General features: G+C 33.8%; 1 protein-coding gene across 2 annotated transcripts in view; it reads left to right on the top strand.

Moving 5' to 3' along the window:
• Nucleotides 1-22,940, top strand: part of RTKN2 (rhotekin 2) — a 77,569-nt gene extending 54,629 nt beyond the window's left edge. For both annotated transcript variants that reach the window (XM_046654477.1, XM_046654478.1), the window contains 5 exons: nt 1,808-1,914; nt 2,853-2,984; nt 14,435-14,600; nt 18,669-18,776; nt 20,042-22,940. In XM_046654477.1, the coding sequence (XP_046510433.1) occupies nt 1,808-1,914; nt 2,853-2,984; nt 14,435-14,600; nt 18,669-18,776; nt 20,042-20,577 (1,049 nt within the window). In that variant the 3' untranslated portion in view covers nt 20,578-22,940. The remainder of the gene's footprint in view (nt 1-1,807; nt 1,915-2,852; nt 2,985-14,434; nt 14,601-18,668; nt 18,777-20,041) is intronic.
• Nucleotides 22,941-26,686: the final 3,746 nt, after the last annotated feature.

Genomic DNA, 26,686 nt, shown 5'->3' on the forward strand with positions numbered 1-26,686 from the left:
CGTATTTTGTGTGTGAGAGGGGAGTACCTTGAAATTATGTTAAGTATAATATTTCTTATTAGACTTTCAATTTATTCATTGATTTTATCAATATGGACTCATGTTGTCCTATTCAGTGCATCATAATCTGTTAATATCAGATTTTTGAGGTTCAAATTGTCTCCAGTTTGGCCAATGGGAGCACATTCAAGATGGCTTCTGTGTCTTTTTGACATATATTCATCCTTCACTGAGGACTTCCTTGATTTATGGCATAACAAGATATTTTAGTCTCATCATGTACTTTCCCTGCTCCAGCCCTGGAATCAGCCATTTCTCCAGGAATGCTGGTTCTTTTTAGTGGAAATAATATTCAGAAGACATGATCTGGGCTCTAGGTATATCCATTGCTATTAAAGTGTCACTGTTATGGTCCTGCTGTTCCTCGGCCCTCAAAATATACGCATATATATTTTGTCATGTATTTCTTAATCTCTCTATGTTGAAAACCATAAGTTCACACCAATACATCTAGTTCTAATCCAACACCACAGATTTCGTTCTACACATTTTTAACTCCTTTCTCTGACAGTAGGAAACCTGTCTTCTGTTGTCTTTAATGCTTTTTCTTTTTTGATCAGTCTCCCTGAAAGCAACCATTCTCCCACCTCCTCGACGTGGATGCTTCCTTCTTTCTGGGACTCTGACTCTCCATTGTATGTGCCCCCTTGCGCAATGTGGACACTCTTTACTTTGCTCAGACTCATACAATCCACACAGGGCTGCCCTCCTCACCCTGCTCAGGCTTTAACTCCCTGAGCCTGGCTGCCCTCACCCTCACCTCATGTGGATACCCACTTCAGCCTGCCTGTGCTCTGACACCCCGTGCCCAGCTGCCTGTCTGCTTGGATGCCCTTCTCACTGAGCTCTGACTTACTGTTCTGGGTCACTGAATGTGTGGATGGCTTCCTTGCTGCTCTGAGACTCTGACTCCTATGGCTGGGCCACCCCTAAATGTGCACACTCTCCTTACTCTGCTTGGGTTTTGATGCCTCAAATTGGGTAGCCACCCACATAAACACCCTCCTCACTCTGCTTGTGCCCTGACTCCTCAGGCCAGGCCATCCCCTCAGCAGAGATCCCCTTTGGGCTCTAGGCTGTGCCCCATGTGATTCGTCCTCCTCAGTCCATTCAGGCTTTGACATCTGGTGCTGGGCAGTGCTCCTACTCACCCTGCTCATCCTGCCTGGCTTCAGCTCCCTGCTGTGCAAACCACAGCTCCTCCCCCAGTTCCCTAGCACAGATGCCCATCTTGGTCGGGCTCTACCTAATGGCTTACAACTGAATTTTTCAGTAAGGGAAGAGGAAGGGCCAAAAGGTTTATTATTATCTTAAAGTTGTGCTCTGAAATGCTTTGTTCAGTGGATCACTTTGCTAATTATTATGTGAAAATCAGAGCAAGAAGTAGAATTTGACATACAAAAATCACTTTATTGGAATGTTTTTTATATTAAATGAGTTTACTTATATGCCCTGAACTACCTCCATTGATTAATAACTTTAAGATAGAGTGAGTACAAGAGATTAAAAGTTCCATGTTTATTTCAGGTGATAGCATGCTATAAACTATTGGTTTAAGATCCTTTCCTGTCTACTTTCTCTTATGTGATTTTTGTCATTGAATATGGTACCAGTATTTGAGTAAGATGCACATTTACTATGTTCTTATATAAAGCAAAAAAAAATTATAAAAAGAAAAAATCACAATGTCTAATGACCTTAAATAAACACATATTTGTAACTTGATTTTTCTCTCTCGTTTAAATAGAGGAGTCTTCATTTTGGCTTCCCTTATATGGCAACATGTGCTGCCGGTTAGTCGCCCAGCCAGCTTGTATGGCTGAGGATGCATTTGCAGGATTTCTTAATCAGCAGGTTAGAGGACTTTAAATATCCTACAACAATTATAGCTCCAATTTAGATTTTAATATACTGGCAGTTGTTTGGACTTCTGGTATTGAGAAGTATTTTTTAAAGTCTTCTTTTAAATGACAGTTTTCTCACTGTTGGACCTAGAATGTAGTGGGGGGCGGTCTGGGGTGAGAAGGTGGGAAGGAGAGGGGTCTAATGCAATTCCGATGGTTAAGGAGCTGCCTCTCCAGGTTCCTCTGCCTCATTAAAGCAGTAACGAGATAATCAGCACCAGAGGGCTCCTTGTGGAAACTGAAGACTGCGCCACACCTTTCACATAAAGGCCTTTCTGGCAGACAGCTTTTGCCACAGTTTAGGCCTCTGGGCTTCCAAAGCTGCCTCTGTGCCACCTACTCCTGACTTATTTATAACTATAGTTATTTATATTCAGTAAATAATTAATTATGGGCTTCAATGAATCAATATCTTTTTCTAAAAGATTCCATTAAGAGGAAAGAAAATTTGCATTCTTTACAGGGTAGTCATCATTTCCCAGTGTTCTGAGAACAGTAAGGGAAAATTATATTTTGAATATTGAATTATTTTTATAACTTTCCTGAGTCATTAGGTGAATTGCTGTGGAATTCTAAGCACTAATTTTTAATAGAGTATCTTCTCTAAAACTCGGTTGATTTATGATTTTATGTGTATAAAAGTTATGTGGTAATTATTACCTCCATTTTGCTTAATGCTTTTGAGAATTCCAAACCTTTCTTCTCTGATATTAACGTACTTCTTGATTTTGGGCTAATTGACTCGTGCAGTAAATTAGCGGGTAACTCTATCACATTTAAAAATTTCAAAAAACTAATTTAATTTTGATAAATATTTTGTTGAATTTAGAATTAAGATGATAAATACTGATTTAAGGTTGATAGTTTCTTGGTTTTTTTTTTTTTCAGCAAATGGTGGAAGGTCTGATTAGTTGGAGAAGGTTGTATTGTGTTTTAAGAGGGGGTAAACTCTATTGTTTTTATACTCCTGAGGAAATCGAAGCTAAAGTGGAACCAGTTTTGGTAGTGTCCATTAATAAGGTAAATAAAATGCTATTTTGAAAATAAAGATAAAACGTTTTATCAAGTTTGTTTTTGTCCATAACTCACATTGTTGCCATCTTATAAAGAAAAGAGAAGGACTGCTAAAAATAGGTTAGTTCATAAAGATAATTTAGTCCTATTTTTCGTCCATTATAGAGCTTATCCAGTAAAGGAAATAGTATATTTCCTAAGAACACACAGTAGTAAATTGGAAATCTGTATCAGTAAATAGGTTTTAAAGCAGAGAATGTAACTCCACATTAACAGGATATTTACATTTTTCATGAATTTATTTAAGTAAGAGATTTTATAAATTGTTAGCTTCTGTTACAGTGATGCTCTTTCTAGTTAATATTCAAATGAACCCATAAAAAGACATTCCTGAGTATGCTTTCTGATTTCTTACAGGATTGATGGGCAGTTGTCCAACCTTCTGTCAGAATAGGAAAGCCTGACAGTCGGTTCAGAATATTTGAGTGCTTACCCTGCATTTCACAAGTAGTACTACACACCTAGAGAGTCTATCCAATGAGTGTGCACACACACACACACGTACTGGTTTGATACAAAGGAGATTATTAAAGTTTCGTTACAAATTTTTCACCCAAAAATCTGTAGGAAAACTTTTCAATATAAGGCAGACGTATTTCCTTTTATCCCATGATCTTAAATTTATCTTCATCTGTCATCCAAGTCTAGTGTTTATTAGAGAGTTTTTTCCCCCTTTCTACGGCATTCCTGCTCTAAAATACTTCAACGGCATTTCTAGAGCAGAACGTCATGTTTTCTGCCTGTGCAGTGCTCTTCATTGTTTCTCGTTGTTGTACTTTGCTTGCCTTTGGAGTGGTTGAATTAAAGGATATGATAAAATGTGACCCATCACATCTTTTAACTGTACATATTCTACCTTGTGTTTAAATTTTCTTTTGAAGAAAACTGTAAAGTTCTATGTCCTGAACAACATGTGGATATTGGTCTGCTAACCTGTAAAGACTTGAGTTAATTTCTGTCATCTTTTCCAATAATAACATTTGATCTTTTTATATCCTGCTTTTAGAAATTACACTGCTTTTTACTTAAAGGAATCCTTCAGTGAGACCTTTTATGATGTAATTAAGTCCACTTAATTTATCCATTTTGTGTATTAGAAAGATTAATACTGCTCTTAAATAATATACCTCAATACTATAACATAGTTTATTTTGGTTTAGAAAATTGTTTAAGCAAATATAATTTTATTATTGGAAAATCAATGTAATTTTTTCATTACTTGCCAACATTTTGTTTTGTTTTGTTTATACACCATTTACTTTTCCCCACCTTAGTCTTTTGAAAATTTCAAATATACAGAAAAGTTGAAATAACAGAATAATGAACACCCGTATACCCTTCGCCTAGATTCTTCAGCTGTTGTTAACATTTTGCCACATTTGCTTTCTCTCTAGATAGTTTAAAAACTTTTTTCTGAACTATTTGAAAGTAAGTAGCAAACAGCACAAGATTTCTTCCCTAGGATATTTTAGCATGTTTCTCCTAAAAACAAGGATGTTTCCTTTATAACCATAACATTGTTATCACACTCAAGAAACTTATTGTTGATGAAACAATATTATCTAAATATAGAGCAAATTGCCCCAGTTGTCCCCAAAATGTTCTTTCTAATTTTTATTTATTGTTTGATCCAAGACCCCATCTGGGATCACAAATTCCATCTGGTCACCATTCTTTTGTTTGTTTCCTTTTCATGTAAATTGTGCCCTTCTCTCGCTGCCTTGTGTGTGTGTGTGTGTGTGTTTCATTACATTGAGATTTTTGAAAAGTGCGGGCCAGTTTCCAAATCTGTATTTGACTAATTGTTTCACTACATTCAGGTTAAATATTTTTGGCAAGAGTTCTACATGGATGATTTTGTCTAATCTGTTTTACACTAGGTAGCTAGATAGTAAAAATGGAATCCTACTAATTTTTTTTCTTACATGTTGTACAATGAAATATAGATAATCATAAACCAAATTAAAATGTAGTCTAAACAAATGACATTTTTAAAGTCATTTGTTTTGTTTGAAAACAGTCTTCAAGGGATTCATTGTACCTTATCTCAGCCCTTTAAGGTAGGCAGAACAGGTATGTCAGACCTGTTTTACAAGTATATTATTTGTGATTTACAAGTGAAGAAACAGACTCAGAGATCAGCTAATAAGTAAAATTATATAGCTCACTCTTTTCCTAATGACTAGGGAAAATTTAGAAATTCATGGACTGTTTTTCTATTTCCTTATAGATATACGGCTAGACTAGATTTGGAAGGCAAAATTAGACTTTTTCCTATCTCCATACCCATTGAATCAGCTTTGAAAGTAAGAAATAGCCCTGAAATAAGATTCTGAGCCTGAAGCCGTGATCTACGTATAGGCAATGGCCTGGGCATATACTGAATCTTCACCATTGAAATTTAAGAGAACAGTTATAATGGAACTCCTCTGTTATTGTAGCCAGTGCATCTCTATTTTCTTGTCCAATGACAAGGATCAAATTCCAGAAAAGTGGTTAACAGTGTTTACATAGCCTGAGTGAATTGATTTTTTTTTTCAGTTGACTCATTTTTCCTTGTGGTAATAAAGGCTGTTGGCCTGGAGACTGATGGGATTCTGTAGTCAATCTGCTCCATTATTAAGATGAGTGAAATCAACATATTTAGCAATCCCAGGGTGGTTTCACAGTTGATCATTACAAATTTACAGGAAAATGATTAATCCAGTAATTTGTATAGTCTCAGCCGTAGACTTGGGGACAAAATGAACTATATTTGACCCTGAGAACTATTGGCATAAATATCTCTTCCATTGTACATAACTTTTGCCTAACATACAAAAGAGAATTTTAAGGTTAAACCGTGAGGTAAGAATTAAGGTTGGGAAAATTAATGTAATTTAGTTGCTGATCTCATCAGAAATTACACTCATGACAAAATCTTCCATTCTCTAGCTTTGTGATACTACCATCTAATTTTCTGCAGCACTGATTCCTGCCCTTTCTCTGTAGAAACTTTTCTCCTTGCAGTTCCTGCTTCTACCTCAGATTTCCTTTGAGCCCTTCCATTCACCTGAAAACTTCATTCTTAACGGTGATTGCCACTGGTCTCCTTATTTAAATATGTCAAACGCTATCTCAGTCGAGAAATCTATTTGTTACTTCTGAAAACACAAGTGTTATATAATTATGTCTCCTATTAATGTAATTTTTACTCATTTTTTTCTCAACTTATAAAATTATTCAAGTTTACGGAAAAGTTGAAAAAAAATACTATAATGATCACTTGTATACTAGCTAGATTCACCAGTTAACATTTTCTCATCTTTGCTTTATCTTTTTTTGCGGGGGTGGGGTAGTTTAAACACTTTATATTATATTTACGTATTTAATTTATTTATTTTTTTTGGTGAGGAAGATTGGCCCTGATCTAACATCTGTTGCCAATCTTCCTCCTTTTGCTTGAGGGATATTGTCGCTGAGCTAACATCTATGCCAATCTTCCTCTGTTTTATGTAGGAGGCCGCCAAAGTGTGTCTTGATGGGTGGTGCTAGGTCCACACTCGGGATCCGAATGTGCAAACCCCAGGCCACCAAAGCCAAGCCCACAAACTTAACCATTATGCCACCTGGCTGGCCCATCTATTTAATTTTTAATCAGCTGGGTGGTGGTATAGTTTACATAAAATAAAATTCACCAGTTTTAAGTATACAATTTGATAATTTTGACAAATAATACACAGTTGTGTAATCATTACTGCAATTATTATTGGATTATAGGTTTTTTGTGTTTTTTATCTTTTTTGTGAGTACGTTTAAATTCTACTCTCAGAAAGTTTGTTATACAATAGTGTTATCAACTATAGTCACCGTGTTTTACATGAGATCCTCAGACCTTATTCATCTTATAGTTGAAAGTTTGTAAAATCTCTTTACTGATCTATATTTTTTGCTGACCCATTTGAACATAACTCTCCAACACTGACACTTCATCTCTGAATACTTCAACATGTAACTCTTAAAAATACGGGCCTTTAAATATATATATATTATATATTTACACACAGACATGTGTATATGTATATATACATGTAAATTCGCAATACCATTATCACAACTAAGCAAATTAACAATAATTCCCTTATATCATCTAATATCCAGTTTGTATTCAAATTTTTCCTTCGTTCCCAAAATGTCCTTTTAGCTTTTGCTTTCAATCTAGGACTATTCAAGGATTGTGCATCCTTTGTACTTCTTCTAAACTGTAAATTAGTTCTAGAGGCTTGATTATATTCATTTTAAACATTTCTTACAAGAATATTTCATGGATAAAGACAGATAGTTTATAGAGCATCCTGTTCAGAGGCACATGATATCAGCTTGTCTCAGTATTGGCAATGCCAAGTTTAATGACTTGGTTGAGGTGGTGACCACTAGCTCTCTCCAGTATAAAGGTAGGCTTTCTTCTTCACACTTAGCAAGTAGTCAGTGAGGTGATACTTGGCACTGTGTGAATATCTTTGTCATCCAACAGTCTTTCACATAAAGGTTTTAGTGACCAGATTGCCCTTGCCTGAATTGGTTATTGCATTGGAGATTGCATATGTTCTTCTCATACTGTCCTTCCTTCTACATACATTAGCTGGCATTCCTTTGTAAAGAAGGACTTTCTCTCATCAACTGGGAATGAATTACTGTCCTTTCTGAAAAGACAGGATAGATGTTTAATATTTTAATTACCTATTTTCAGAGTAAGGAGTTGGTATTACATATTGGTGTTGTATTGATATTAGCAATATGTATTGGAGTATTATTATCCCCTGCAGAGGTAGCAAATGAATGCCATGTCTGTTGTCCCCCCCACCCCCGCCATATTATGATAAACTCATAAATTTTTATCTATTCAGTGTTTTAAATTGCTTGGCTTTTAAATATAAAATGGGGGCTGGCCCCATTGCCGAGTGGTTAAAGTTCAGCATGCTCGACTTCAGTGGCCTGGTTCCACAGGTTCGAATCCCAGATGCGGACCTGGTCTGCTCATCAACTGTGCTGTGGAGGCATCCCACCCACAAAAAATAGAGAAAGATTGGCAGAGATGTTAGCTTAGGGCTAATCTTCCTCAAGCGAAAAATAGAGGAGGATTAGCAACAGCTGTTAGCTCAGGGTGAATCTTCCTCACCAAAAATAAATAAATAAATAAATATAAGGTAGATGTTTTAATTGTTTTGCTTACTTTGAAAATTTCTAAGGGACACATGCTATTAGTGTATTCTTACATAAACAGTATCTTTGATAAATGCCAACTTTGTATTTTTTGATATGTAGAGTAAGCATCAAATAAAACTTTTAAGAATAGTGTTTTTATTTCAGTTTTTAGTATATTTCGAATGCTAGGCCTTTAAGGTCTTTTTATGCTTAATAAAGTTAAATAATAAATAAAAATCAGAGTTCCTTTCTTTTGATTGTCTTTCCTCTCTCATGATTTAGAAAATAATAATTTTCTTAATGCTACTTTAAAAATTATGTGAAAGCATAAATTGTGCAGTTGCTAAGGTATATAAATAATAGTTCTGTTATTTTGATCACAGAATCTGTTCTCTAACTATAATTCTTGTCCTTCTAAATGGCATTTCCTGTAAGGCTAAGTCAGTTCATTAATTTTCATAGGGAGCCATCTGTGGAAATAGTCACATTAGGCAAAGAAAAGCCTAAAAGCTATTCCCCTCCCCTTTTCAATCCAAATTTGAAAGGATGATTTACTTCAAAGTGATTGCTTCAACTTCAAAAAACTTCCCTATGAATGTTGTTGAGCAAGACATTCTCAATAAGGGGTACTTAACTGGAGCCACTGACTCTCTTATACATTGTAGAAAGCATTTGATTAGCCAGAGTTTTATCCATTGCCAATGGGGTGGGGAGTGGAATGGAAAAGAAGTGTGGGTCTTTGAGATCAATAGTCTTTTCTTGATTTAAATACTATGCATCACTTCATTTTAATGAATAATAAAATCTGTCGTAAACAAGTCAATAACTCCTTGGTGTGATATACCTTTGTTAAATTGTCTTGAAATTGCTTTTAACCATTATGTTTATCATGGACCCTAGCAAGCAAAATTCTTATGAAGCATATGGGATTTTCTTCTGATTATATTGGTCCTCGTAATGTCTGAACCCTATCAACTTTTCAGATTGTCCTTTATTAAATGCGGTAAAAATAATTTTTTAAACAGCCTTTTCCCGTAGGAGTTTACATCTAATTTCATTGACGTAAATTGCAAATAATTATATCACACTAATACTAATCATACCTAATGCTTGGCTTAGTTTATGGTTATGCTTTACACATTTCAAAACCTTCCTTGCCATGTATTGTGAAGATATAATTTCTTTGTCATTATAGTCTATATAAGGTCTAAAGCTTGTTTTTAGCCAGCAACATTTTGTCTTCATCTCTAATTAACAAGACTTTAGACCAAACACCTTTCAAAGAACTCATTTATCCTTACAACATGTTTGTGAAGAAGATGTGACTGAAATAATAATATCTCTCCATTATAGATAAGAAAGCAGGCACTTATTTTTTTCTACTTGTATTTTATTTTATTGTTATTTTTTTCTTTGAGGAAGATTAGCCTTGAGCTAACATCTGCTGCCAATCCTCCTCTTTTTGCTGAGGAAGACTGGCCCTGAGCTAACATCCGTGCCCATCTTGCTCTACGTTATATATGAGATCCTTACCACAGCATGGCTTGCCAAGCGGTGCCGTGTCTGCACCCGGGATCCAAACCGGCGAACCCTGGGCCACCGAAGCAGAACGTGCGCACTTAACTGCTGTGCCACTGGGCCGGCCCCTTCTACTCGTATTTTATTCTTTTAATTGTCTTTTTGGAAAATTTCAAGATAATCTACAAAGAGAATAATACAAATGAACCCATCTATACCCTCACATGTTACCCCCACCATAGAATTATTTTGAAGCAAATTCTAGATACTGTATCATTTTACTTGTATTACAGTTGTCATAGTTGAGAAAATTTGTAGCCATATATATAGTCAATATATCATCAAAAGTCCAGAAAGCATTCAACTTTCCCGGTGTGGTAATTTTTCAATGGTTTTTTGAATCAGGATCCAAATAAGGGCCATACATTGCAGTTGATTGGTTAGGTCTCAAATCTCTTAATCTCTTGGCTTTCATTCTCTCTGTCTGTCTGTCTCTCTCTCTCTCTCTCACACACACACACACACACACAAACATAGGTAATCACATATTATTAAAGAAATTGGGTCATTTATCCTATGGTTTTCCATAGTCCATAGTCTGGACTTTGGTGATTGCATCTTTGAGTTGTCTTTTTTCTTCTATTTTTGGATCAGATTTAGGTTTGTTGGTTGGTTGGTTAGTAAGAATATGTCTTAGGAAATAGTGTGCACTTTTATCAAGAGGCATATAGTAAGTCTGAGTCTTCCACTCATATTAACATCCAGTGATAAGCATTGCTTAGATCTTTTATTTAATTAGGGATTGCAAACTGGTGATATTTTAACGTTCTTTCTTCATTTATTACCCGGAATACTTCAACTTCATCAGCTATTTGGTTGAGGTACAATTCTTACAGGAAAGGATAAGAGCTTGATTTATTTATTAGTTACAAAAACAATGAGGTGCTATCCTTTAAAGGTGACCAACGAGTTAGTTTTTAAATATCATTAGCAATTTAAAAACATTTTATGCATCAATCCATTACCATTGTTATTCTTATAGATGTTCAGATTGTCCCATCTTTGGCTACTGGAAGCCTCTTCAGGTTGGCTCTTGAGTCTTTTTGATCAACCCTGGTAATCTTTGATTTGTTAGCGTAAGATGTTCCAGGATCATCCAATACATTTCCTGACCCAGGCTGGGAATCAGCCATTTCTCTAAAGAGCTCTGATTCCTTTTAGTAAGAAAGAGCATTTGGAAACCGTAATCTGGGTACGTAATAGACTTTTTTAAGGTTATATAGTCAAAAGTAAAGTAAGGTAAGAAACAGTTCATGGATCTAGTCCTGATCTAATAATTTTCCATTACCACAGAAATGGAGAGGTTGAAGTACAGTTTTAAATCAAAATAATGAACAAACTACAAGAAACTTTCCTTTGACCTTAGAGTTCATATTGTCATTGATTTCACTTGGCCTTCTGTGGGTGCCCACCATCTCATGTAGTGGAAGGTTGCAGTTCAATATGTGCTGATTGATAAGAGTATAGCCAGCCAAGGATTAAAATTTCATAGCAGGTAGTCTTAAATCTATCTACAAATCAGTGAAAGTTGACCGTAAAGCCTCCCAAAGCAACTAAAAGGGTTGAGATTAGCAAAAGTAAAACAGAAAACTCTTGCCTTGGGTAGAATACTTATCTCAGAACATAAGTTTCCTCATCTATAAATTAAAGAGTTGCATTAGAGATTGCCTCTTGAATCTGAGTCTATCAATGTAAAACTTTTTGTCATTATCTGAGTTGTTCTTTTCCTGTCTCATTCATTTATTCATCCAATATTTTTCAGTTACTTAGTGGATACCAGGCAATACTTTAGGCGGTAGAAATGAGAGCTAAAGTACTCAAGCTTCTTGCTTTCATACCCAACTAAGAAGATATACCTTCCTCATCTGTACATTCTGAGCCCACGATGGCAACAGTCCTGAAACTCACCTGTTTTCTCTAATCCACTCCTTGTTTGAGAAGTGAAGTCCTGAGCACTGTTATTGACACTTCGCCCACACTGAGAAATAGCTTGCATGAACTTTTTGACAGTATTAGAAACTTTGTTTAATCACTTTTTCTTTGACATGCAGTTTGTGGTTGAAGAAATTTCCCTTGAGTTAAATTATTTGGGGTGATAAAATATAAAAGTTAATTCAAATGATCTATTCTGCATTTCATTTGCACCTTTTAAAAACCTCTCGTGTTTTAAAAATTTAGCAGTTTTTGTGGTTACCAGAGTTAATGAAATGTATAGTATTTATATATTATTGCAGTATATTTTCTAAGAAGGATATAAATGATCCAGTTCATCAGATTTTCTACAGGGCTATTTTCATTGGAAATGATATCTTGGTATTATTTAAACTACATATTCATCTATAAAAATCACACTTGCCTTATTTGAAAGTTGAATCCATTTTAATCCTATATACAATAGGTAGTCGGAAATTTGTATTAAAATGAATTTGGGTGGAGGGAAGCACAGTTTCAGCAGCAAGAATACTTCATATGTTATTGTTTGGATTTTTTTTTAATGCTAACAGAAATAGAGGGTACCCCCTCCCAACCCTGCACTGAATCAGCATTCAAGTAGTCTGATAGAGAAGTACATCAAAGATCCTTCCTAGAGCTTAAGTCATTCTCTGTAGTGATAATAAGCTTTATATTTAAAGAGGTTGATTACATGCATTCTTGGGCTCCAAGGATGCCACTTAGGGCAGCATTTTTTTATATTGTATAAATAATTACTTAAAAGAATTAATTCACAAAGTTTATTACCAAGGCACTGGAGTGTAAAAAGACCCTATTATGATAAAATTATAGTGCTGGCCGTAAGTCCTCTGAAGTCACATTCCTACATTTTAAAAAGGACAGGATAGATTGACTTTAAGATGGTTACCAATCTGGGGGCCAGCCCTGTCTTAGCGGTTAAATTTGCGTGCTCCGCTTCAACAGCCCGGGGTTTGCTCATCAGCCATGCTGTCGTGGTGTCCCACATACAAAGTAGGAAGAAAAGAAAAATTACCTACATAAAAAAAAAAAGGAAAAAGATGGTTACCAGTCTTTATATTTTGTGATACTCCAAAGTTTCAAAGTTATGTTGCTACTTTATATAGCATACATTTTTTTCTCATGTGAATTTTGAATAAGAATTTCTCCTTTCAGCAAAGAACTTCTTATGTAGTATATGTGGTGTTCACCTGCTCATATTTACCCATTTTTCAGGGAATGGATAGCTTTTCTTCCTGACTCTTTGCTACTTCCATAATGTCCATATGTGAATGTTGGTTTTGGTGTGTGACTGTACATACAGTCTCTCTTCACTCCATACTCAATGAAGTGAAGAATTTCTTCCCACTCTTAATCAGCTTTTGTAACTGCCAGCCAAGTACTCTTCTGCATACATTACACTGGGCTTAACCATTTTCCTCTAGAACTGCTCTACCCAGTACAGTAGCCACTAGCAGCTGTTAGGGACTTAACATGTGGCTGGTCCAAATTGAGATGTGCTATAATTATAAAATATAGACTGAATTTTGGAGACTTAGTATGAAGAAAGAATGTAAAATATCTCAATTTTTTTATTGATTACATGTTAATATTTTAGATATGTTGGGTTACATAAAATACATTATTTTAAAATGTAATAATTAATTATTACATGATTATTTTCGCCAGTTTCATTTTACCTTTTTTAATGTGGTTCCTAGAAAGTCTTAGTTTACATGTGTGTCTCTCATTATATTTCTAATGGATAGCGCTGCTCTAGAATAATGTAATATCAGTCATTATCCAGGCAGCCAAATGTCTGTCTTTGCATAATAAATAGTACTATTCCAGGCTTTTTTCCCCTTTTTTTTTTACATGTAGTTGCTAGCTTATCTGTGACATGGCTTGTCACATGTGTGACTTGGGAATACTTTTCTCTTCTACACATGTACACGATAGGCATCACCACGATACCATACCTGGTACCACTCAGAAAAAAGCTTTGGACTATCAACATGAAGGAAACCTTTGCCTTTGTTGTAGAGTGTCATATTCAGCACTTTAAAAATAATTTTTACCATTATGAGGGTTATATTACTTTATGGATCTTTAGCTATGAGCTTTGTAAATGAATGTTACATATGAAATAAATGTTAATGAGGAAAACCTGTTTGCTGCAGTAAACACTAAGTTATGGTTTTACTGCTTTAACTGATAACACTGTATATTATGAATGAATATTATAATAAGAATCATACTTTACTGATTCTTCTGTTTTATTATTGTTGGAAATATAGTTAACGCAATTCACGTTACAGTTATGACAACACTGTACTTGTTTTATTGCAAGTTTTAAGATGTGTATAAAAGACAACAAACTCCTACTTAAACTGAGAGATCAAAACAAGTTATATTTTTATCTCATGTAATTTAACATAAATGCCATATGTAGCATATTTTAAAAAATTATTTTTAATATGAAGCATTTTTTTAAAACCTAAAAAACCTTCTGTATTTGAATTTGAATATTGAAAATTCTCAAAATTACTATTTTAAATTTCAAATGATCAGCAATAAACTTATAATTACATTAGGTATAAGCATGGTAGCTAAGCAATAAAACATTTATTTGATCATTACAGAAATATTTTCTTGTAAAACACCAATTTTGTCCTAATTTTTAGGAAACCAGAATTCGGGCAATGGATAAGGATGCCAAGAAAAGAATTCATAATTTCTCTGTCATCAACCCTGTTGCTGGACAGGCTGTAACTCATATTTTTACAGCTGACAATAGAGAGGATCTTCAAAAATGGATGGAAGCCTTCTGGCAGCATTTCTTTGATCTTAGTAAGTCAGTGTCTGGATTTCCTAGTAGTATATTCATATAGCGTGAAAGGATGCACACAGCAATCTAAATATTAAAATTATATTATTACCTTATAGTTTGTATCAGGAATTTTTTATGCTCTTGAATCAAAAGGTAGTGTATCATCATGCTTTTTTCTCTCCTCCTTCCCCCAGTGCCTGACTGACTATAGTATACCTTTGAATTCCTAGTATCCCTACCTCTTACTTTTAAGTTCCTCTTGTCTCTAAAACAACTAGACCACATTTTTTCAAAATATTAGTATTTAACTACTTAAGGCAGAGTGTTTGATAAAGGGATAAGAAGTCATTTGAGGAGTAAAAAACTTCTCTAGGATAGTGATGATCCTAAAATGTTCAGGAGGAGCCTCATTTTTATGTCACCTTCTGCAAACTCCAGACTCATAATATAATCTTGGGCATCATCCAGAGATTTTTTTTTAAACCATACATATGGTTTTTCAGTTTCAATAATACAGTCCAACGGCATGGATTATAAAAACAATGTGATAGTAATATAATAGAGTTCTAGAATGTAGAAGATGTAAGGTTCTAATATTCTCAATTTAAGAAGGAATTTTATCAACAGGAAAATATTGAAATTGTATATTGAAAATGCGGACTAGTGATAATGGCTCTTTCTAATCAAACTAAGCCTACTGTTAGATTCAACCAGTATTTTATGTCTTTAAAATGCTCTACTATAAAATTACCAAGTAGAGCCATTTCCAAACAATAGAAAGTTAGTTCTGAAACTCCTAGAAATAGTCTTAGAGACATTTTAGGACTTTTTATGAGCTGTTTTTGGGAACTTTATAAAAGAGGTAATACCTGCAGTTCCCAGGTTAATTTTTATAAGCCTACTCTGATCCATGGCCTGATCAAGTATTACAGTGATGGTTGGGGAGGGGGCAAAAATGGGAACTAAATTTATTGATTACTTTCTACATACCATGTGGCTTAATTTATTTCTCATAACAACCCAGTGAGATAGAAATTGTGTCCCTCTATTCTAAAGATGAGAAAATTGAGGCCGGAAGAGGTTTCTAGATTACTGCAGGGAACCAGAGGACTCCCTCCATGTCCTTCTTGGATTCTTTAGGACTTGTTTCCCTTAAGTACTATCCCTAGGCATTCAGTGGATGTTTAAATACTTGTTCATGCTTATCAGCATGCACTACATTTCTTTAAAATTTCAGCTGATCTTAGGTGTGTAACTTAAAAGACAACAACTTCCTTTTGTTTGCTGATCACAGCTAAAATTTTAACTGCTTTCCTAAATGCTCTGAGTTAGACAGTCTGTTTTACAAAAGACTATATTATTTTTAGAAATGATTCTGATATTTTGTAATTTTTACATACATAAAAAAGGAAGGAGAAGTAAAAGGAGGTAAAAATGTTGGAATATTATAGTCTGAATATCAGCTACTGCCAGATGATCTCATGTTTCCGTTCTCCAGATTATGCAAAATAATTTATCATGCTAAGATGGGGAGTTGCAAGGATAAGAATCTCATGACATTTTTATACTGTCAAAGTAATAAGAAAGTGATGACAACGGTTCTCAGGTCTGGCTACTTCTTTAATATTTAATGCTTTTGGGATAAAATCTGCCAGTCTAATTTTTAAAGTACAAATTCAGTTAGATTTGCACTTTAGAATTCATTGTTTATAAAGAGATGAAGCAAAGATGGAAGTGTTTATACTATCCTCAAGGCTGACTTGTAGTTTAAAAATTTTTACTTTCCTGGAGATAGTGTAGCCTCTTGTGGTCTTAGGTGAAGTATGACGTGTAGAACAAAGTAGAGGATAGATTTCCAGGGCAGAATAAAGTAAAATCAATTTAATATTTAGAGAAGTTTTGACCCCTCTTAAGAGTAGAAAATCAGGAGAGCGAGATAATTAGAAATCATGAGGAGACATTAATGGAACTAGATCTGTTTAGCCTGTAGAAGAACAGCCTGAGGAGTGGACGTTAGGAGGCAAGGGGAATGTAAGAGCTAATTTTTAATATTTGAGAACTAACAAATCTGTGAAAGAGAAATGCCGCTTGTTCTGGATGATCAAAAAGGGTAGAGCCAGGAATGGTGAGTCAAAGATAAATTTTTTCCAAATATTTAATAGTATAAATATTGAGTTATAGAAGTAGCTTAGCATAACAGATCATTTTGACAACACTATAACAATAAATATTATTGTGGGAAACATCTTCAATATACAGATATCGCGTGAACAACACATACCCACTTAATATTTCATATTGGGCCTTTATTTTTATGTTAGCATACTGGTATCATGTATAACTGTGCATTCTGATTTATTCACTGGTAAAATAAATGTTTTAGTTGTAAAGTCTTGACCAGTGAACGTACCACATTTGTGCCTCTGACTTCAGTAACACGTGGGATAATGTGGCTTTATATTCCATTTTTCAACCTGATTAGTATTCTGCTACCAGTTTAACAATGAAAAGCTTTCATCTATCAATATAGAAAAATACTGCACATTATAATTTGTCTAGATTTGACAGAGAAATGTTTGCTAGTTTAAAATGTTTCATTATTTTTCCATTAGATAAGGCCTTTTTTCCTGCCCCCAAGAAGGAAAAGCTGTCTTTTATATATTTATCTAAAAAAGGAAGTAGAGGGGAGGAATAAGTTATCAGATCTCAGATCCTACTAGATTTACATTCTGCAGAGCAACCTTTGAAGCTTCAAACTCAAGATTTTATTCCTTTTATGAGTTGCTATGTTGCTATGTGGGTTATTTTGAAATTTTTACCATATTCTATATTTAGCATTGTAATAAAACATACTAAAAGGTTTTTTATGTTTCTTAACTGTTTAAGGTGATGGATTTAAGATTTACTCATATATTACCATCACAGTATATTAGACTTAAAACAAGAAAAATGAATAGATAATTTGACTAAACACGAAATATCTTTAATTTTTAAGCCATGGAGAATAACTAAGTTAGATATTGAATATGGAGATTGAGACTATAATAAAAGGAAGAGAAATATAGATCATAATCAGTCTAAAATGGCACATATGTATATTACTTTTACTTTTCTACTAATGTAAGGTAGAATAGAAGAATGGTGAAGCCCAATAACTTACTGTTATGATGTGAATATAGAGACATAGTTTCTAGCATAGTTCTTATCCAGCTTGCAAGTGCACAATAAAGATGGAAAGGTTACATTTTTTTTATATCCACTCAGCGGAAATAAAATCTGAGAATTTTATTTTAAGATGAAACTAGTAAAACATAATTATAAAAGAAAAATTAATGTTATCCGTACTTTAAAATTTTAACTTAATAATTGAAACAACTTATTCAAGAGTTTTTTTTTTATTTATTCTGAATGCCTACTGGCTTTATTTAAAGTACTCTTCCCAAAATAATTAGATCCAGCTAGAATTTTGAGTGATATGTCTTGATAGTAATAAGCTTTTTTATACCTTTTACTTATATGAAAATACAGCATTTTCTAGTTATATGATTTTTTAAAAGCATGATAATCATCTTGAAGAGATAATTGTTAAATAAGCAGTTCTTATTTCTTAATTAAAATTTTCCAACTTAAAACCATTTTTGAGAACCACTACTCCTTGCATTTTTTTCTACTTCCTCCTAGGGAACTACATTTCAGTTGATTTTTACCTTTCAACTATCTTAAATACTCGATGATTTTATTTAATATTTAAATTTTATTTGATATTTTATTTAATATTTAAAAGAAACTTTGACCATGAATAAAAATTTGTTATTGACCATTTAGTGAAATAGTACACTATTTAATAGCTTAGAGCTCTCAGCTTAATATCTGTGCATAAAACTTTATTTTTAAAAGATTAACTTTATGCCCAGACTTGGACTTTGAAATTCTAGGTAGTGCTGTGTTTTTGTGGCTTCTTTTAGGCAATGCTTTATAAATTCACTGTTACTTTTCAAAGCAAAAAATGTGTTGATATCTATTGAAAATGAAATATACATCTTCACATTTATGTTTTAAACTAGCCTGCCTTTCTCTGTCTTTCTTAGGCCAGTGGAAGCATTGTTGTGAAGAACTTATGAAAATTGAGATTATGTCACCACGGAAACCACCTTTGTTCTTGACAAAAGAGGCGACCTCAGTCTACCATGATATGAGTAAGTGGGGTTTGTCTTTTCTAAGCTGCAGGATAACAAAAATAACATTGTCCATACTCAAGCAGCTTATTCTATTGACATTAAAATGCTAAAATTTTCAGGGCACAGTCAAATGAATGAAAAAAGACGATGATTATAGACTAAGGAACTCATGTTTAATAGATGAATTAATACAAAATTAATGAATACATATTTTTCATAGTTTGAATGCTTAAGATCAAACAAAAATGTTAAGGCTTCCAAATGAATAAGAGTGCACTGAAAATAAATATTAGCTGAGTAGCTGATGAAAATTCTGAAAATGTAAACTTGCAGATTCTAAAATATAATCATGTTTAGTAATTTTTTTGTGTGTTTTCTTAAATTTGTTTTAAAGTAATGTTGAAAATGAATATTAATAAATCGAAACTTTAATTTCAGGCCAAAAAATTGGTTTCATACTTGGGAAAATTTAAAATTTCTCGACTCATTAATATTCCATTTTTCCACACTTTGAAGGAAGTATATTTATCTTTGTAGGATTGCCTCAGTGAACAGTGTTGTGAACAAGCACAAGTCAATGTTAAATTCTAGTCCATTTTGCCACAATGTCCCTGCACTTACATATGCTTTAAAATGTTAGATTAAAAATGATACATTTGGGTTTACACACTTGAAAATACCAGTGATTCATTAAATAGACATTTATCTCTGTTGTCTTATTTTTCCCAAGGAATGTTTCATCCAGCAGCCTTATCACCAAAGTGCTATCAGGGCTTCACTCTGCTTCCCTGGGTTTTTGGTTTTGGACTTTTTCCCTATTAACAGAGACTTTGCTGGTCTACAGAAAAGAATACTAATCTAGTTACATTTGTCCCAGTCTATATATTATGCTTTTATAAAAAGGGAATCGACTCTTACCTAGATGTCAGATAGATTTTAAATCCAAGAAAAGTTAATTAATAAATATTTAATCTATAGAATTGAATTGAAAAACGTTCTGATGTAACTCCACTCCTTTGAAAGCTAGATTTTTATTTAGGATTATATTTATGCATATATACATTGTGTGCAGTGCGCACACATAATTTCCTTATTTTTTGGTTCTATTGGTATGGTTATTTTTACAAGTAAATGCCAGTAAAAAGAAAAATCTACTTGCTTATTCTAGTCTGCTTTTGATGACGATTATAGATAGCATATTGGTTTGGAAAATAATAACTTAGGTAAAGTGTGCCCTGCTTTTGAATTTTTTTCCCATGTATTTTTTCTTAAAATTTTTACAGGCATTGATTCACCTATAAAACTTGAAAGTTTAACTGATATAATCCAAAAAAAAATTGAAGAGACAAACGGACAGTTCCTTATTGGTCAGCATGAAGAATCCTCACCACCACATTGGGCCACACTCTTTGATGGTGGTCATCAAGTGGTCATTCAGAAAGAGGTGTTATCTCCTGTAAGCAAGCGGTTACATGATGGGAAAGGGAAAAAGAGGCGAGCTCCTCTTCCTCCTTCTGGTAAAGCTCCATTCAGCTTAAAAACACAAAGCAACACAGATCAATTGGTTAAAGACGGCTGGGAAAAAACAACTGTATCTCAGACCTCGCCGTTGGATACCAAATTATCAACCCTAATGCATCACTTACAGAAACCAATAGCTGCTCCTCGGAAACTTCTTCCCGCCAGGAAAAATAGTTTAACTGATGGTGGACACACAGATACGAAAACCAATTTTGAAGTCAAGCCAGTGCCAGCTCCAAGGCAGAAATCTATCAAAAATCTTTTGGACCCTAGATCATGGTTGCAGGCACAAGTATAGAAAACCCTTAAAGTATATGTACAAAACATTTAACAAAGTCCTAACTGTGAAGCTTAATTCAGAAACACTATAGATATAGTAATATGTAATTATGTAGGTAAATATGATAGTGATTTACATCAGTAATAAGCTGTTAGGTATAAAAAATATTTTATAATGAAGAAATGGATTTCTCTTTTACTTCTGATTTTCATCATATAAGTGATTTCCCTAGCGCAGTGCAAAAGACAGTTTCTAGACAATATCCTAATTGTTGGAAGGGTTAATTTATTCCTAAATTAGTACCAGGCTGTGAACAAGCACTAGGCAGAAGAAAGCATTAAAATTTCTTTGGGGAGAGACTGTCTAGTAATTTAAAATGTGTTAAATATGAGCCATATTCTCATTATGAGAATTTTAATACTAACGGAATGTTTCAAAAGTTTTATTCAAACCACAAATTATAGAATCCACCCAAGAAAATGTCTCCTTAGCATTCTGGAATTCTCATCTAATGGCTCACTGGCTCTCATCTATTGTTTAACTCACTGACCTTTCAAATTCCTGGATAAATTTTGGAGTATTAAATTCCTCATCTTTAGAGGGAATTTGTAATGTGCTATTCAAAGTTGTTTCCTTGATGAGCCCTGAAATCCTGTTGACATTAATTCTCATAAGGGAGGCATAGCATTTATTAGTTTAGAGAAAGGGTAGATGAAATGTTCTTTACTTCCATTTTCCTATGCATGGTGCTAATTTCCATTGTGATATTGGAATTTGGGGAAATGAATAGCTGATTAACACCTTAAAATTCATTTAGTACTTATTTAAAAAGCAGATGGCCAATTCAAAAATATCAGAAAAGTTGGCCATGGTGATAATTTTCAGAATTAATCCTTTTAAAAATTTTAATTAGATTTCCCTTTTCTAGTCAGGGTTGATGTCTGCTATTGATATTATTCATCAAAAGTCCTATTTTTACAATAATGACATCAGAAGCATTTCCATAGGAGGTAATTTCCATAGCAACTGATCACAGTGACCCAAACAGGATTATGAAATCAAGTGAGGAATAAATAGCAAGATGAATACCTTAAAGGAACAAAAAACCCATTTTTTTATAATAGTGCTTCTTGTAAACAAGAGCTGAACAATTTGAGAAATCTATTCAGAATTTCCAAATAAAACAGTTTCCATAAGGTGTCAGCAATAGCACTAAAAATCTCAAATCACAGTGAACCCTAAATGTCATTGCATGCGATAAAAATATAAGGATTAAATTACTGCCCTGCATGTAATCTCTGGAGATCTTTTTAAAGCTCATAAGAACTCAATTTGGATCAGAACTACATTATTACAAAGTAAAATGAACACTTGACAAAAAATAACATTAATTTAATGGAGCCTTTCATTATTTTTAGATACCAGAGTCTTTTTTCATTTGTGTAGCATGATGTAACTGCCAGGCTACTTTTGTGTTTGCCCAGGACTCCTAGTAAGAATTGGGACTCGAGGGAGTAATGATATAAAAGCTCTCCTGTGGCTGGCGACAACAGGATAGACATAGTGTTTGACGAGAAGGAAACCCTAGATGCTTGTCTGATAGAATTTAGAGACAGTCATGTGTATGAAAACCTAAAAGAAAGAGAATTAATTTCTTTCTTCTAACTAGAAGGCTCTCATAAATTTCTGTTGTGATTGCCAGTTCAGTAAATGACATTTTAAAAATCTAATGGATATTCTTTGAATTTTTGTTTATTTTTTAAACCTTACTGCTGTTTTTGACAGCATTTGTGACTGTTATTGCCGGTAAATTATTGACCTTGAAGATGCTGCAGGCAAATTGTTTCTGAAACTGTCATCTAAGCATTCTCTCTCTTCTTTTTTTTTTAGTTGAAGCCTCCCTTATAACAAACCAGTGTTAAAACTTCCAAATTATATTCTTGTCATTTCTCCTCATGCATATTATATCAATAAGGATTTAAGTTGAGCAAGAAAGAGAATTTATTCATAGAGAAATTACTTAGCAGTTGTGCCTTGAATGGGACACTTTGAAACAAGGCTGACGCCCTTGTTCCTAGAGCCATTTAGGTGAAGCCTGACCAAAGACCACCTTCCCCTCACCCCCCAATTATTCAGGCTGTTTCTGGGGCCCTTCTTACTGTATGTTACTTTGAAATCGAGCTCAAGTCTTTAGCTGCATTTCCTTTGACATTGCACTCATTAAATGTTAGTTCACTTCCCCCGAAAAGGTATAATACAAAGCTGGGGCTCCCCTTCCTTCCTTCCTTCCTTTCTTCCATCCTTCCTTCCTTTCTTCCATCCTTCCTTCCTTTCTTCCATCCTTCCTTCCTTCCACAGTTAAAAAAAATCTTTCCTTTGTTTCCCTTGCCTGAGGAACCATGATATTCAAAAAGATACTGCTGAGACATGTCAAAGAGCATACTGCTTATGTTCTCTTCTAGAAGTTTCACGGTTTCAGGTCTTACATTCAAGTCTTTAATCCATTTTGAGTTAATTTTTGTGTATGGTGTAAGATAATAGTCTGCTTTCATTCTTTTGCATGTGGCTGTCCAGTTTTCCCTGCACCACTTATTGAAGAGACTCTCCCTTCTCCATTGGATGTTCTTGGCTCCTTTGTCCAAGATTAGCTGTCTATAGATGTGTGGTTTTATTTCTGGGTTCTCAGCTCTGTTCTATTGATCCGAGTGTCTGTTTTTGTGCCCGTACCATGCTGTTTTGATTACTATAGCTTCGTAGTATTTTTCGAAATCAGGAAGTGTGATGCCTCCAGCTTTGTTCTTTTTTCTCAGGATTGCTCTGGCTATTTGGGGTCTTTTGTTGTTCCATATACATTTTAGGATTCTTTTTTCTCTTTCTGTGAAATATGTCATTGAGATTCTGATTGGGATTGCATTGAATCTGTAGATTGCTTTAGGTAATACGGGTATTTTTAACTATGTTTATTCTTCCAATTCATGAGCATAAAATATCTTTCCATTTTCTTTATGTCTTCTTAAATTTCTTTCAATAATATCTTATAGTTTTCATTGATAGGTCTTTCACTTCCTTGGTTAAATTTATTTCTAGGTATTTTATTCTATTTGTTGTGATCCTAAATGGAATTGTATTCTTGAGTTCTCTTTCTGCTAGTTTGTTATTAGTGTTTAGAAATGCAACTGATGTTTGTATGTGGATTTTGTACCCTGCAACTATACTGTATTCATTAATTATTTCTAATAGTTTTTTCCTGGATTCTGTAGAGTTTTCTATATTTGGAATTATGTCCAAAAAATCTAAAAATACTGAGTTAAACACTTTGTCAAAGAAGTGCTTGTTTTCTCATTTCCTAAAGCGGAAGTTTATGACAGAGAAAAATATGCCGTGTAGTAAAAGACATTTCAGCTTTTTATGAGCTGGCTTTTCACATTCCTTGTTTGTCCTTTTAATTTGTTTCTTGATATATGAAGACTATAAACTTGAAACAAAGAGTTAGCTATCAGATCTTGATAATAATATTATAATTGGAGAAACATAATAGAAAAAATAGATACTTTATGATATTGTGATAATTCTGATGATCTGAAGATAATGTCTTGGCAAGTTACATTTACATTTCAGGCTCTTGGATGTCAATTACTTACAATAACATTAAGATAGTATTATTTTTAATTGCTACAAAGTGGTAAGCTTTTTATTTAAACATCCAGCAAGGAGAAAGAAGGCATTTTGTTATTATAAACACACACTTCCCAAAGTAAATAGTCTTTCAAAATAACAGGCATGCCAAGTCTTAGTGAGTTTTGTTAAACCTCCTTAACTGTCTGCCGTGCCCCCGACTTCTTTCAAATGGATGTGCATGGATGTGGAAAACAATCCATTTATTATACATGCCTCATCTTTACCCTTTAGGATCCTACTAAATGTGTTTTACCTGGTACTGTTTATTAAAGATGGAAGCTGTCTTGATTTAGAGACAATTCATGTAAGGTAGGTTAAGCAGTCAAATATTTCTTGAGGATTATGTTCAGCACCTCAGCCACCTACTGAGAAGTTAATTAATTCAGTCCAAAATGAAATTATAGGGCAGTTTAGTGCTGTTTGTGTTAACTGCCATTGGAATATAATCACCTGTGTTACCATGAATGAGGAACAACTGTATTAGACAGAGGTGGAATGCTGCACAGGAACAAGAAGAGAAGTGCTTTGGCAGGAAGAATATCTGTCCCTGTGGTCAGAATTTATCAAAACTCATTGTCTTTTTAAAAAGTGAATTATTGAATGCTAAGTAGACTTTAACTGATGACCACTCATATTCTAGTAGTTTTCTTCAGTGTTCTATTAGTCTTAATCTATAATATAGATAGAGTTGACATTTTTGCACTTACTTTTCAAAAACATTACTATTTTTAAACGTTTACCTGTAACTGCTTCATTCTTAATAATAGTTATGTGAAAATGGTTTATTCTGGATCATGCGTATTCTTAGTTAACACTAGAAAAGATGTTACTTTTGAATTTATTTTTTTATTTTTTATTTTTTTGTGAAGAAGAATGGCCCTGAGCTAACCATCTGTGCCAAGCTTCCTCTATTTTGTCTGTGGGACACCGCCACAGTATGGCTTCATGAGCATTGTGTAGGTCCTCACCTGGGATCCAAACCCCGGGCTGCCAAAAGGAAGTGTGTGAACTTAACCACTACACCACCAGGCTGACCCACTTTTGAATTTTTAAAACACAAGATTTCGTTTGAAAATAGGGTGTGTTACTTTCTATGCTTGTATAATTGGCATTGTTTGTAATTTTTATTTTTTAATTAAATGTGAGTCAAGCCTCTAGATTGAAAAGTATTATGTATGTATTTTTTAAAGTACCAAAGATTGGTAAAGGAGCCAAGGTCATTTGATAAAACTTCTGCACATTAAAAGAACTAGTTCATGAAGAACATTTTTTAGCTTTTTTCCTTAGGTACCCCCTCTGGGCATTCTGATAGAAGTAAACAGTGTTGTGAAATCAGTTTAATCAGGGAAAGAAAGACATAACCAAGAACTGGTGTCAGTCATTATAAGACTAATATTTGATAGCCTTGGTATAACTAACATTTATTAAAATGTTTGCATGTAATCCTTATTACAGTGTACTCTTTTAAAAATCCATTCATGTAAACTTAGTTTTACGTTTGATACAGAATTTCTCCAGAGCTTAAGTGGCTCTAATAACAAATTAGGGCCCTAGGATACTCTGTTGCTGTTAGCTACAAGAAGACTGTTTATTTTAATGCACCTCCCTCACTACTTAATTTTTTCCCATGGAGCACCTCAGGGGAGGAGGAGAGAAAGAGGAACCCTCGCTCAATTATATTATTTCAACATTTTATTCCTAAATCTGGAGTGTGACCAGAAATATTTCACATTTCTTTTCAAAAACACTTGCCTTTGTCTAAGGAGAGAAGCCTACTAATCAATGTGCGCAAATAAACAAAGCACCTTAAGGTTCAATTAACAAAAAATAAACTACTACAGAAATGTTAACAAACATTTTTATTTGTTTAAATATAGGAAAAAATACCAATCCCAGCATGTTTGATAATTAGAAAGCTAGGCAAAATTATTCTAACTCTTACTGAAAATTGTGTTTTCAATTGCAACAGTTTGAGAAATATGGTAAATCTCTTAATGTAACTACTGAAGGAGAGAAAGAGTGATAAGATCTTGTAAATATATAATTATGCTGTGTCATAAACACATTTCAAGATAGCAAAATAGATTGTTTTGTTGCAAATGGATACTTTTCTGAGTGTGGTATCAAGTTATTTTTTATGTTTGTTTACTCAAAAGAAAAGTTTTGTTTTTGTTTTTGCGAATGGATACATTTTTGTTGAATTTAGCCATCTTAATAAACATATATTTTAACTTAATTGGTTGTAGCTATTTTAACTTTGTATTAAAGATGAGAAAAAGTTTTAAGAAGAGTTAGTCATCTACGTACCTCAAGTATTAAAACATGTTTTATATATAAAACTACGGATATATACATACATATACATATATGTACTTTTAAGTCTTCAATCCATATATTTTCAGTTAGTTTTAAAGGATTCCTTTAAAATGTGCTGCCAATGCTTGAAAAG

This window comes from Equus quagga, chromosome 2, assembly GCF_021613505.1.
Source record: "Equus quagga isolate Etosha38 chromosome 2, UCLA_HA_Equagga_1.0, whole genome shotgun sequence".
In the NCBI taxonomy this organism is placed as follows: domain Eukaryota; kingdom Metazoa; phylum Chordata; class Mammalia; order Perissodactyla; family Equidae; genus Equus; species Equus quagga.